The following is a 14,512-nucleotide window of genomic DNA, read 5'->3' on the forward strand; positions in this document are numbered from 1 at the left end:
CTCACCGGATCTGCGGACGGAGGTGTAGACTCTCGCCTTTGCATCATTAATAGCCTGAAGGCGAGTTCTGTTTGGATGGAGGATTCCAGTTCTGCCCAGTGCTTCGTCCTCAGTGACCTTATTGAGTCTTTGCACTTAGAGAGGCCAAGTACATCATGAGAGGGTCGGCAGAAGGGTCCTACTCAAGGTGGCAGCCTTTCATTTCCTATTTCAGGGAGTTGGTCACTGTCAGATGTTGGGGAAGGGAGGGTGGGATGTCTGGTTACAATTTGTTTTCTTTTGGGGGGGCAGGAAGGACAAGTTTGGGATTGTATTTAGTTTTTAAAAAAAAACTGTGCTATACTGGAAAATGTTCTCAATAAAAATATATTTTAAAAAAGAATGATATGAAGAAAAGGAGACAGCCAAGCTGGTGTAATTCAGCAGCTAATAATAATGATGATAATCTTTTATTGTCACAAGTATGAAGTTACTGTGAAAAGCCCCTAGTTGCCAGAGTCCGCCGCCTGTTCGGGTAAGCTGGTACAGGAATTGAACCCGCGCTGCTGGTCTTGTTCTGCATTACAAACCAGCTGTCTCGCCCACTGAGCTAAACCAGCCCTACATCTTAAGCATTTACAAAGGATAGAGCTATAGGTCTTAATCTACAGGTAGTGGAAATGAAAGTCAAGTGATGTCCTGGTATGGTTTTTTGTTGCCACTAACTACTCTTTTCTTTTGTTTTATAAATTTAGAGTACCCAATTCATTTTTTCCAATTAAGGGGCAATTTAGCATGGCCAATCCACCTACCCTGCACATCTTTTGGGTTGTGGGGGTGAAACCCACGCAGACACGGAGAATGTGCAAACTCCACTTGGCCAGTGAACCAGAGCCGGGATCGAATCTGGGACCTGGGCGCCGTGAGGCAGCAGGGATAACCCACTGTGCCACTGTGCTGCCCAACTCCTCTTTCCTAATTCACACTGGGATATGGTTCGATACCGGACAGTCAGATACTTCATATAATGTTTATTGTTCACATAATCCCAGAGTGTGGCAGGCAATTGCTCTCTGGTGGCCACGACAACCAAGCATGATTCAGTCCTCTATCCATATACGCATTCTTTCCATTAGGAGTACTGGATAACAAGGAGGAAACTGGCCAACTTTCCCCTTCCAATCCCCAAAATTTGTGCCTGCAAGTCCTACAAGTGCTCAAACTGAGATCTGCTAACTCAGCACAAGGCAGGCTATCAACCCTGACAGAATTGGATTTATTTGGCTCAGTATCACTTGGACATACCAGCAGAGACTGAACCCTTGCTGTGGATATCTCACATTCTTGTTCTTTACATTCCAACGTCTAAACATTCAGTGCATTACTTATAACGGAACTGGTTTCTACACGTATCATGGCCTGGACCTCCCACAACATCTTTGATTTCCCATTATTACCCAAGGCATGTTATAGTCCAATGGAAATATTTTGAGATAATGCCACCATGGAAACATCAACAGGGAGACTGAAAACAACAAAAGGAAGGAAGTCTGGGGGCATGATGGGGCTTGTCCAAGCAGAGCTAAGTGCTCAAAAACAGCCTTGTACTAACAAAATGTCTGTTGCTGCAGAAGGGCAGGGTGTAATTGTAAAACATGATCATTACAAAATCTTCTTAACGATCCGAGTCTGGCCTATTTTTCCCAAAAGGAATCAGCAAGCTTTTTGCTTTACAACTTCCTCCCTATCTCACCAATTATCCCTGGAGTAGTTTCATCGACTCAAGCGTATTCCAGAATCTCATCAAAATAACCAACCTTCACATGCAAGTCTAGCTAGTGAGCACTGACAGGCTACTTGTTCATGGGGACAGTGTTTGTTACAGTGTACACACGTCACTGGATAGTCATCAGGAATGGAATCCAACCCCTAACTCGGATGCTAAAGCCAACTGCAGCATCCCAACCAGCTAATTCCAGCTAAGTTCACTAACTCTGCACAAGGCAGGGAATTAACCTGGGACAGTCAAGGACCATACGCTGTACCCACTGAGCCAATGGCAGTGCCCAATTATTTTAAAATTCAGTTTAATGGTTTCAATCTTAACTGTTGATTGCATTTCACTTACTGCTATCCTTAAGGGCTTAATGCATACACACTTAAAAACTGAACAGAATTTTGGACAGAATTGAATTATTAGGAGTTATATTTCAGGGGATAAATCAGTTGTTGTATTTGATTATTAACCTTTTAAGAGTAAACAACTGAGTTTAGAATGGAGAGAAAGCTTAAAACAGAAGATATAGATGCAATATGGAATGTACTGGGTGTTTTGTGTCTAGAATGAGCTCACATGAAGCAAATGTGTTACTCCTTGCACTCAAGGACCAGCTAGTGACACTCATCTGGGAATACAGCGAGCTCCTGGATTGAACATTTCAGTAGATACTGCGATGCATGTAGAGTGAGATAGCAATGGAAGGATATGAGTGACTACCCACTACAGTCAGAGGGGTAGATAGGAGGCAGAACAAAGATAGTTCCAGAAGTAAATACCTGAGACCATGTGAGAAATAACATAATAGGAAAAAATTAAATTGAGGTTTTTGAAAAGGAGTTTCAGTAAATATGACAGAATAAAAAGCAGGAATTTAGAATTTAAGAATAATAATCTCAGGAGATCTCCCAGTGCCACATTCTTATCTATGTAGGATAAGGGAGTTAAAAATAAGAGCTGGAGTTGGCATTGATGGATTTAAAAGCCCTGGGACTTTGGGACCAGTTCTGGAGCTGTAGGTGCCTGTGCAGGGAAAACATGCCTCATCTTAACAAGACTGGAATCAAAGGGCGTGATCTAACGATAAAATAACAGAGTCCAGCTTTGGACAGGGTTAAGTGCCGGGAACATCCCATTATCGGATGCATTAATTTTTTTCAGGCCTCAGCGGGAAACGACTTGCCGAGGCCGTACTCAGTTGCATTTCATGTGCTGAGGAGCTCTGCTTATCAGTGCAGGAAGAGATCATGGCGCCATCTTTAAATGGCGCCCTGAGCTCTCAACCCCCGGCGCAATCCCTGGACCTCCCCCACCCCACAACACCCCAACTCACCTGTTGGTGGGTCCTCGAATTTCCACCCCCCCTCCCCCCCCCCACACATCCCACCTCATACGGCAGGGCACCCCCAGGCCCGATCCCCAGCATGGGCAAAGTGCCACCATGCCACTGCCAGTCTGGCACCCTAACAGTGTCCCTGCCAGTCTGGCAGTGCCACCTGGGCACCATGACAGTGCCAGACTGATAGTGCCATGGTGCCCAGGTTGCATCAGCACTGCCAGGGTGCCAACCTGCCCATAGGCCAACCACCCAGGGGTCTCTGTTCATTGGGAAACCCCCTCCCCCACTAGTGCCATTGCGTCTGGTCCCAGGTTGTGGGGACCAGTGCTAAATGGCGCCCAGCTGGGGTATCCAATAGTATTTTTATTGGTCTTAATTCTTAATCCTTCAATTATCGGACTTCAAATTAACCTGGCAAAATCCCATAAACGTTTTGACTCGAACAAAACATAACCATAAGGAAAGTTGGACTCTTGAGAAGTAAATTGAAAGAGAAAGTTTATTTTAGAAAGGAAAAAGTGTACTTAACAAAGGCAAATAGACTTTACAGCTTAAAACGAGTGTCCAGGTCACTGAAGAGTAATGGTGTCCTCCGGCGCCTTAGTTGACAGCAATTCTCCCAAATTCTGCCTCATGAGCATCTAATTTCTAGCTAGCAAAGATGCTGCTCGAAACCTTCACTTTTGTCCCTTAAATTACAATACCTCATCTCCGACCTCAGCTGGGATTTTTTGTTCAGCTGAAAAATCGGGTTCCTGCTGCTGTGAAATGACAGTGGTAACGTGCACACCTGCTCATCATGGCATGATGCCATTCCCACCCAGGGGTAGCGTCAAGCCATTTTGCACCCCATTAATGGGAGGCAGATGAAGGCTCAATCGGAATTGTCTGCCCTGTCCAATTATCTGCACCACCAGTGGGATATCTTGCCAATCTGGAACAAGTCCGGGCCAGCTTGGCGTGACATATCACAACTTACCTGGAAGGCAGCCTAGGACAGCTTACAGAAATTGGAAGATTGCGCCCTCCAATGACCGTGAACCCTGGAACACCATGTGCAGCAATGGATGGGTGAAGCTTCCAGCAAGGTGGACCTTCTCGCTGCAGGAGCTTCCAGCGAGGTGGATCATCTCCTTGCTGCAGGAGCTTCCAGCGAGGTGGACCTTCTCGCTGCAGGAGCTTCCAGCGAGGTGAACCATCTCCTCGCTGCAGCAGCTTACAGCGAGGTGGACCTTTTTCTCGCTGCAGGAGCTTCCACCGAGGTGGACCATCTCCTCGCTGCAGGAGCTTCCACCGAGGTAGACCTTCTCCTCGCTGCAGGAGCTTCCAGCGAGGCGGACCTTCTCGCTGCAGGAGCTTCCAGCGAGGTGGACCTTCTCCTCGCTGCAGGAGCTTCCAGCGAGGTGGACCATCTCCTCGCTGCAGGAGCTTCCAGCGAGGTGGACCATCTCCTCGCTGCAGGAGCTTCCAGCGAGGTGGACCATCTCCTCGCTGCAGGAGCTTCCAGCGAGGTGGACCATCTCCTCGCTGCAGGAGCTTCCAGCGAGGGTGACCTTCTCCTCGCTGCAGGAGCTTCCAGCGAAGTGGACCTTCTCCTCACTGCAGGAGCTTCCAGCGAGGTGGACCTTCTCCTCACTGCAGGAGCTTCCAGCGAGGTGGACCTTCTCCTCACTGCAGGAGCTTCCAGCGAGGTGGACCTTCTCCTCGTTGCAGGAGCTTCCAGCGAAGTGGACCTTCTCGCTGCAGGAGCTTCCAGCGAAGTGGACCTTCTCGCTGCAGGAGCTTCGTGCAAGGCGGACCTTCTCGCTGCCGGAGCTTCCAGTGAAGTGGACCTTCTCGCTGCAGGTGCTTCATGCAAGGCAGACCTTCTCGCTGCAGGAGCTTCCAGCGAGGTGGACCTTCTTGCTGTAGGAACATCCAAGAGGTGGACCTTCACGTTGCAGGAGGACGTCTACATAAGGTACTGGTGGATGGTGATGATATATGCTGAGGTGGAGAGAAATGAAAAAGTGGATCAACTATGGAGGGGGGGGGGGGGTAGATTTGGGGTACTAGGGGAAAGAGCGAAATGCTGCGGGGGTCATGGGTTAAGTGAGTTGGTATTGAATGGGAGTGTGGGGGTGAGATGGGTGCAGGCCCAAATAGGAGTGGAGGGGAAAGAGGGCAAAGGGGCTTGTGGTGTCAACTGATGAGTCCTGGGGGTCATACTATGGGAATTGGTGATAGCAAGGGATAGTGAGGGTTAAAGGTTGCTGTGGGAGCTGGCAGGATGAGAGGGCGAGGGTAGTAAATCTGTGGAATTTTCTTTACCGCAGAGGGCAGTAGAGGCTGAGTCGTTAAGAATGTTCAATCATTAAAAGGGAATCAAGGGTTATGGGGGTACAGTGTGAAAACAGCCATGATTGCATTGAATGGCAGAGCAGATGCAATTGGCTGAATGGCTGACTTCTGCTCCCAAGTCTTATGGATCCCTTTACATTGGCTAACTCACCACCACCAGTGGCTCTGTAAGGAACCAGATTTCTTCAGCAGAAGCATGGTCTGGATGTTGAGCTCTCCACCAAGAAGATTAAATTTAATTAGTTTTGTTTTTACATTTACATTGTGAAGATATCTTATGCATAAAATTGGTTTCTTTTGATTTATAATCACACAGCAGGAGTGGGTCAGTAGAATTTAAGACTTCTCGTCATGGCTGTGGCTGCTCTGGGAACAATGTAGGTTTGGAGAGATTGCTTATCCTTCGTGCAAAGGGATCAATGGTAAGTATGATCCTGACGAGTAGCGGTTATGGGACGTCCGTCTTTCCCAGTCTGTAGTTGGGTCACTGTTGTTCCCTTTTTTCCCTCCACTGCTTCTCTTCTCAGGGCCATCATTTGTGTGCAAGTTGGGACATCAGCAGGAATTCTAGCAGAAATTCAGAGAAACAGCGTAAGCTTCTTTGCTTCTCCAGGGCTTTCCCCTCCTAACTGTGGAAGAATGCAGAAGCGCCAGGAAATTCTACCCAAGTACAGCTAGCCATTCACAGCTGAGCCTAATCCACTGACAACCACGTGGGCACTTTTCAACCGAGGTTACGTAGGCAGCAGTTCTGAGTGGGAACCGTAGCCGATTTTCCAATACATAATCAATGGTGTCAAGGCCGACTGTGGTGACCCAATTGTCACCTGATAGCACAGATCAGACAGCGAGTCCGCTACCTGTCTGTCTTCAAAGCTCATTTAGCCACGGCTTTTAGCAATTCTTCATCATGGAAGAGTTATCCAGCTCTCCTACTGGAATAGGTTTTGCAACTATGCCACAGTTGGACACGGAGATATCTTCACAAACACTTGGCTGGTGTTTGCATGGGCTCTCTCCTAACACTTTGTCAACTGACGTACTAAAGAACAAAGAACAAAGAACAATACAGCACAGGAACTGGCCCTTCGACTCTCCAAGCCCGTACCGGCCATGGTACCTGCCTAAACTAAACCCGTCTGCACTTATGGAGTCCGTATCCTTCCATTCCCACCCTATTCATATATTTGTCTAGATGCCCCTTAAATGCCGCCATCGTACCTGCTCTCACCACCTCCTCCGGCAGCGCGTTCCATATATTTACCACCCTCTGTGTAACAAAATGTGCCTCGCTCAGCTGTTCTAAACATTTCCCCACGCACTTTAAACCTATGTCCTCTAATACTTGACTCTCCTACCCTAGGAAAGAGCATCTGACTATCCACTCTGTCCATGCCACTATATCTTGTAGACCTCTATCAGGTCGCCACTCAACCTCCGTCGTTCCAGTGTACTAGTTAAGGCAAAGCGTAGTGAAAAACTCCAGTGATGCCATGGTTGAAACAAACCAGAAGATCCCGTGTTCAATTCTCAATCTGTGCAGCCTCAGCTGGACAACAGTCGTGAAGTAACAAGTCATTCTAGCTTAGAAGATACATGAGTGGCTGATGGGTGGGAATAGGGTTGAACTTGGCTCTGACACATTCCACTGTTAAAACTACATACATAGACTTGCACAATATCTGAATGAAGCATTAGTGAGCAACTAGCACATTTGAGGTTGCCCTCAAAAAGAGTCAGCAGCTTGAAGGAAATTTCCAGTCAGCAAGTGGGTGAAAGCTCAGAGTATCAATCACTGACTTGGCTGGTTCAAGACTACCCACTATTTATAGTACAAACAAACAGGCAGTTTCTTGTCTGGGACCCACCTCAGAGACTAACTAAAGCAGACAGATTTTCAGAATTTTATCTTTTCAAACAAGCACCAACAACTCCAGGGGGATTTACATATTTATAGACATTTCCTTTAATGGCATTAGCTGTGGCTTAGCGGGTAGTGCTCTCACCTCTGAGTCAGAAAGTTGTGGGCTGGAGTTCCACTTCAGGAACTCGAGCACAAAAGTCAAACCTGATGCTCCAGTACTGAGTACTGCACTGTTGGGAGCTGCTGTTTTTCAGATGCGATGTTAAACATGGCTCTGCTTGCCCTCGGATGTGGACACAAGGTCCCATGGTGCTATTACAAAGAACACAGGACTTACTCCTGGTGTCCTGGTCAATATTTATCCCTCAAACAACATTAAAAAAAAAAAGATTATTTAGTACTTTACTTCATTATTGCTTGTCGACCCTTGTTCTTGGAAAACTGCCCACATCTCCCACAACACCAACAAGACTTTTGAAGTACTCATCTGAAGTGCTTTGGCATGAGCTAAGATCTTGAAAGATGCTATATAAATGCAAGTCGGTGTATCTCACTAAAAATTTCTGCAGCTCCCTGCTTTACACAATTGTATCTCTGTACAGCAGAATAGTAAAGTTGCCATAATCCCAGATGACTATAGGCTACTTTCCCATTTGAAGGGGAGAGCTGACTGATGGCGATTTAACCCGAGGATCACCACACCCTCAGGCAAGGAGCTCCGTTGAGAAGGCAGGGCTTTCATGAATAACCTGATGTGCATTATTACAGCAGAACAACACAAAGAAGAACAAAGACATGAATCTCATGTCTCACGTGCCATGAATGGACGGTGAAGCCTAACCATCCCCAGAATAGAGACGAAAAATTAAGCTCACTGTATCCTGTCTCACACTATGTAAACCCACAACACAGTTTATCCAGAGAACTACCAGAGTCCCTTGAATCTATTGCTAGCGCTTTGCTGCCCCCTGTTGTTGTACCAATGAACTGCAGTACAAGATACTGGCCAGGTCCTTGTTTTTAGACATCTTTTAGACAGAATAGAGATTAATTATCACCCGATATTGAAAGGAAAATCCCCTAATATGAAAACATTCATCACAGAATACAATTCTGGCCCACAACAAAATGCACTGGTAATATAGAAATAATGAGGATAATTATCAAGCTACTGAATACCAATAAAGGAGGAAGTATGAAAATCACAATAGACATGAACCATTACGCATTCAGCAGCGACAGCACTTTTATCTTAAATGGACATTTTTCAGTACCATAAACAAACGGTGTTTCCTGCATTAGATAGAGAACATGCCCTCATTCAGGCATGCACAATTAGGCACGGTAAAGGTAGCCATAGCCAAGCAAGGAATCATGGGCGAGATTTCCTCGGCCGATGCCGAAACTGGGAACGGTGATTGGGCAGAGAAGCGGTTTTGGCATTGAAATTGTGGCGGGCGTCAGGTTCAAGCCGAACCTCAATTCTCCAGTACCTCGACAGCAGCGCGGGATGGAGGATGATGACAACCCACTCTGGAATGAGCTCTGGTGCTCTGCATTGTATGACAACATCTGACTCCTGCCCACTGTAGCAATTACCACTGTGCACCTGGATGATCCTTGCATGCGAGCTGGCTATTCCATGCACACTGTCTCACCGAATCCCTGGGGTGGCAGAGGTAAATCTATGACAGCAAAACTGGCACCGCACCTGGACCAATTCAATGACCGTTAAGGGGTGAGTACATCCAATTGCAATGAGGAATGGTGCCGGATTCGCTGGGTCCGGGATTGACATTCAGGAGACCGACGAGCTGCACCGCACTGCCCCCCCCCCCACCCCCCCCCCCCCAAGGCGGGGGCAGTGGTACATCACCTGGGACACCCGAGCAGCAGCCGGGCCAGGTGACTGAACTGTACATTTGCTTAATATGTGTGTGTGTGTTTGGAAAGTGCTGAGGCTGAACTCAATCGGAAATACATTTTCTACAGGGAGCAATCGCCTTCAACAAACATTCTGTTCTGCAACTAGTCAGGGAGCGGTGACTGAACTGTGGCTCCTGGGCCAAGCCCACCCACAACCCAGACCCATTCCCCTCTCCCTGCGCCCCTCTGTGGCCAGACCAGACCAGCCCACCCCTCATACCCCACTGACAGAGCACCGAGGCAGTTTGTAACATTGTAACGTTGTGCGCAGGTGCTTAATGTAACCAAATATATACAGGTTTGTGCCCAAGCCCCCAACGCTACACGGTGCGCTGCACCCGTGCCAATTTAACTGGTGTCTACTTTTCCGGCCTTACAACCCCCAAAGCTACGTCAAGGTGGATCCCCAGACGGTTCATCAGGAGTGGAGGCAGCCTGCTGTGGTTCCCGCCCTGTGACCTGGGTCCCCTTTGGCGGACGTCTTCTGGGGCAGCCGGATCTGGCCCAGCTGCTGCTCGGGTGTCCCAGGTGGTGTGGTGCTGCCTTGGGGGGGCGGGGCGGTGCGGTGCAGCTCGTCGGTCTCCTGAATGTCAATCCCGGACCCAGCGAATCCGGCATCATTCCTCATTGGAAACGGATGTGTTCCACGTGGTGCCGGTGCTCACCCCTTAACGGTCATTGAATTGGTCCAGGTGCGGTGCCAGTTTTGCTGTCATAGAATTCCACTAATCCTGCCCCGGCGTCAACGCTTTGTCTTAGGAATCGAGAATCTGGCTGCCTGTATCTCATCTGTCTAGGTCAGTTATGGGATTGACCAAATTACACTTTTTAAAATAAATTTAGAATACCCAATTCACTTTTTCCAATTAAGGGGCAAATTAGTGCGGCCAATTCACCTACCCTGCACATCTTTGGGTTGTGGGGGCGGAACCCACACAAACACGGGGAGAATGTGCAAACTCCACACGGACAGTGACCCAGAGCCGGGATCAACCCTGGGACCTCGGCACCATGAGGCATCAGGGCTAACCACTGTGCCACCGTGCTGCCCTCAAATTACATTTTTTATATGTCAGAGATGCTTTGACACAGACTCTCAGGTGAACATAAATCAAAATTGTTTTTGGTGTAAAAGCTCTCAGAAGAGTGTACGGTCTTATCAGGAATGTACCAAGTATTTAAAAAGAAAAGAGATTGTTACACTGTGCGAGTCAATACAGCACATTGCTCAAAAGCGCATGTGTCAGTGCAGCACGGTGGCGCAGTGGGTTAGCCCTGCTGCCTCACGGCGCCGAGGTCCCAGGTTCGATCCTGGCATGGGTCATTGTCTGTGTGGAGTTTGCACATTCTCCCCGTGTTTGCGTGGGTTTCGCCCCCACAACCCAAAGATGTGCAAGGCAGGTGGCTTGAACACATTAAATTGCCCCTTAATTGGGAAAAAAAAATAATTGGGTACTCTAAATTTATATTTAAAAAAAGCGCATGTGTCCAAATCAGGCATGGATAGGATTGGGTATTTGTTCCCACTTTCATTTCACTCCGCTACTCTTAGCATGGTGGCATAGTGGTTAGCACTATCATTTCACAGCACCAGGGTCCCAGGTTCGATTACTGGCTTGGGTCACTGTCGGGAGTCTGCATGTTCTCCCCGTGTCTTAGTGGGTTTCCTCCGGGTGCTCCGGTTTCCTCCCACAAGTCCCGAAAGACAAGCTATTAGGTAATTTGGACATTCTGAATTCTCCCTCTATGTACCCGAACAGGTGCCGGAATGTGGCGTCTCGGGGATTTTCACAGTAACTTCATTGCAGTGATAATGTAAGCCTACTTGTGACAATAAAGATTATTATTATAAAAACCTTTTCAGGCTCCCTATGCGTTGATGTTAAGGATCCATGGAAAGATACCCTATCAAGAAATCAATATCTTCAGTGGAAGAAGATTCAAAATGCTAACAAAATATCAATTTGGATAATATATCGAAGAGGGGATCACAAGGGGAGATAGTGGGAATGTCACTGGACTACTAATCCAGAGGCTCAGGCTAATGTTCTGGGGACATGGAGTCGAATCCCACCTTGCCAGCTGGTGGAATTTAAATTCAATTAATAAAATCTGGAATTGAAAGGTAGTCTCAGTAATGCCTTATAGGAGGCCTTGTGCACAGCGGTAGTGCCCGCACCTCTGGCCAGAGGTTCAAGTTCATCGGAAGAAGCATTCACCACTTCCCCACTATTCCCCAATGAAAAGGAAAAACAGTGTGGATGCGAAGATACACTAAATGGCCTTTAGGGAATGAAATTGCTATCTTTATCCAGTCTGGCCTGCACATGACTCCAGACCCACAGCATTATGGTTGATTCTGAAATGCCCTCGCAAGTCAATCAGTTCAAAGGCGATTAAGTGATGGTAAACAAATGCTGGCCTTGCCAGTGACGCCAAAATTCCATGAAAGAATGCATTTTTAAAAAAGCAAAGAATTGATGGATTTTGAAAATAAAATTAACCCCCCCCCCCCAAATATTTTCCAATTTGTACCCCAACGTGCTGGCTCACGTTGGGCACCAACACCACTGAGGAGGAAGCCTACACATTGACAGGTCATTCAAGCATGCAGGGCAATACAACGCCGGGTGGGATTTTCCAGCCCTGCCATGCTGGGACACACCACAGAAGATGAGTAGACCAACCAAAAGTCCATTGACTTTTGGCAGGGCCGGAAGATGCTGACGGGAGGTGGGGCTGGAAAATCTCAGCCGGAGTCCGATTGGTTCTTTGTCTGTTCACCACACAAGTCTCCAGGAGCAGTTGAGCAACAAGGGATTTCTGATCCACTTGGTATATCTATTTAATTAGACATCAAGGGAGGTCTTAAATGGGCCATTTGAGTGAAGAGGGGATTAAGAATGACCCTTTTTGCCTGACGGAGTGAGTCTGCAGCACACACAGTTGGTACTTACCCAAGCCTGGAGATTAGCAAACCGCCAGTTGTAGAACCAACGATCATCCCCACACCGTACGAGACACCAAGCTTCCCCAAGGCACCTGCCCGATCGGACTCAGAAGACAGATCGGTCACAACCATCTGCGCAGCTGGGAGAGTTTAAAAAGGAAATAAATGCTGTTTAAAAATCAGACACAGGAGAAACAGCTAAAAAATGGCAAGAAAAATAGTACCACAAATTACCTTGCATCCCGTGCATGAAGACAGAGGGCAGTCGAGAAAGGAAAAGCAGTGGCACAGTGGTCGACAGCCCCATCAGAAGGAAGGTAAATGCTGAGGAAAGGTATGCCAGTGATAGGGCAGCACGTCCCCCAAACAAATCACCAAACCTATCGACAAAAATAGGAATACTCCATCAGAGATTTCTATACCCTATAAAAATGAACACACAGTTGAGGGGGACAGGGCACTCCAAACAGATGGGCACATTTCCTCACATGTCCCCAGAGGTAGTTACCAAGATAATTACAAAAGGGACAAATAGTCCAGCTGTGACAAAATGCATAATTTCCGTCCTATAAAAATTAAGGAAAGTTGTACTTGTGTCAGATGGTTTCCAAAACAGCTAGAGTTAAAAGAGGTGTCATCTCTCACCAAAATTCCATTTGGAAGACCACAAATTAATTTTAGAATACAAGCTAATCAAATCTCTGATGATGGGTATTTTAAAGATCACCTCCAATTATACCAAAGTTTAATTACTGCCAGTATCAAAAGCAAAAGGACCATTTGAAAGTTACAGGTCACATCGGAAGTGGTAAAGATGGTTATTATCTTAAGCACCAGACTATTAAGAAAAATAATAATTTTAACCATCAGATGGGCCTGCTGCAATGAAATATTGCCAACTTTATACTGATAGGCAGCCTCATGACTTCAGTTCCATGTTTTCTCCTGCCTCTACCATGAGGGACTAAGGAACTTCAGAGGTCAAGAGCCACATAACCATCACCACAAACATAAGTCAGAAATTACTGAAAAATCATTCAAATGGCTTCAGGCTACATCTATTTTACAATTTGGAAACAGTTCACATATTGTTTAACGGACGTGCTGGTTACGTGAATTGGACATTCTGAATTCTCCTTTAATGTACCCGAACAGGCGCCGGATGTGGCGACTAGGGGATTTTCACAGTAACTTCATTGCAATATTGGTGTAAGCCTACTTGTGACACTGATAAAAGTTATCATCAATCTCTTTCGTATTATGCATCCTCTGAATAATTCGCACCATTACTTTTAGCCTATATGAACTGGTCTAATGGTATGGTATTTGTTATAACCTGCCTACTTACCATTGGCTGGGGACTAATGACTATCCCACAATCCTGTGGGAGTATGAGCTTCCCCAATGAGGGGGGGCGGAGAAACCATTAGTAAACTCCTAGTATAAATAAAGCTGGCCAGTTCAGGAACCAGCAGGAAGAGGTATGTAGCAAGGGAAGTTACTGTTACTGTTATGTATATATATTATTGTAAATAAATGTTATTACTTTGTATCCTTAAAACTCGTGCTGGATTCTTCGTGGCCCTTACAAAACTGGCTACGAAGGTTAAAGTGAATAGCTGTCTACACTGCTGAAGTCACCTCCCTGGATTTTTGTTGGATACAGGTTGGAAGTTGTTTTCTATTATACCATGCCTCTGAACGGACGTTTGGATGTTTTTGATGCTGCACTGGAAAGCTGGAACCAGTACACACAACGGATGCGTTTCTATTTCCGGGCAAACAATATCACCGAAAACGAGCACCAGGTGGTCATATTGCTCACCGCCTGCGGCCCGCATAGGTTTGGGGAGCCTTACGTATCCAGCTGCGCCGGACACCAAAACGTTTGATGAACTTGTGAATATAGTGGGGCAACATTTTAACCCAACCCCGTCCACGATAGTCCAGCGTTACTGGTTTAATACCGCTGAGAGGACCCCTGGAGAATCCCTTGCCGATTTTCTACCCAGGCTACGCAGGATTGCGGAGTACTGTGACTATGGTGAGACCTTGTCAGAAATGTTACGCAACCGTTTGGTTTGCGGTATTAACAATGCGGCCACCCAGAGAAAGTTGTTAGCGGAGCCAAGATTGACTTTTCAACAGGCCATTCAAATAGTATTGTCCCAAGAGAGCGCAGAACGAGGAGTACAGGAGCTACAGGGAATGGAAGTGCATGCCTTGGGGCGCAACCCCTTCCGTCCGAAAACGTCCCCCCGCACTCCTGCGGTACCTTGGGCGAGGCAACGTCCGGACCGACGCCAGTGGCCGTCGGACATTCCTCCCCGAAGGGAG

General features: G+C 47.0%; 1 protein-coding gene across 1 annotated transcript in view; it reads right to left on the reverse strand.

The window, feature by feature from the left end:
* slc67a1 (solute carrier family 67 member 1) overlaps nucleotides 1-14,512 on the reverse strand; it is a 192,598-nt gene that overhangs the window by 129,118 nt on the left and 48,968 nt on the right. Inside the window, exons 3-4 of the mRNA XM_072518961.1 lie at nucleotides 12,410-12,555; nucleotides 12,183-12,315 (exon numbers count right to left, since the gene is read on the reverse strand). Coding sequence (XP_072375062.1) covers nucleotides 12,183-12,315; nucleotides 12,410-12,555 — 279 coding nt within the window. The remainder of the gene's footprint in view (nucleotides 1-12,182; nucleotides 12,316-12,409; nucleotides 12,556-14,512) is intronic.

This window comes from Scyliorhinus torazame, chromosome 10 (assembly GCF_047496885.1).
Source record: "Scyliorhinus torazame isolate Kashiwa2021f chromosome 10, sScyTor2.1, whole genome shotgun sequence".
Lineage (NCBI taxonomy): Eukaryota > Metazoa > Chordata > Chondrichthyes > Carcharhiniformes > Scyliorhinidae > Scyliorhinus > Scyliorhinus torazame.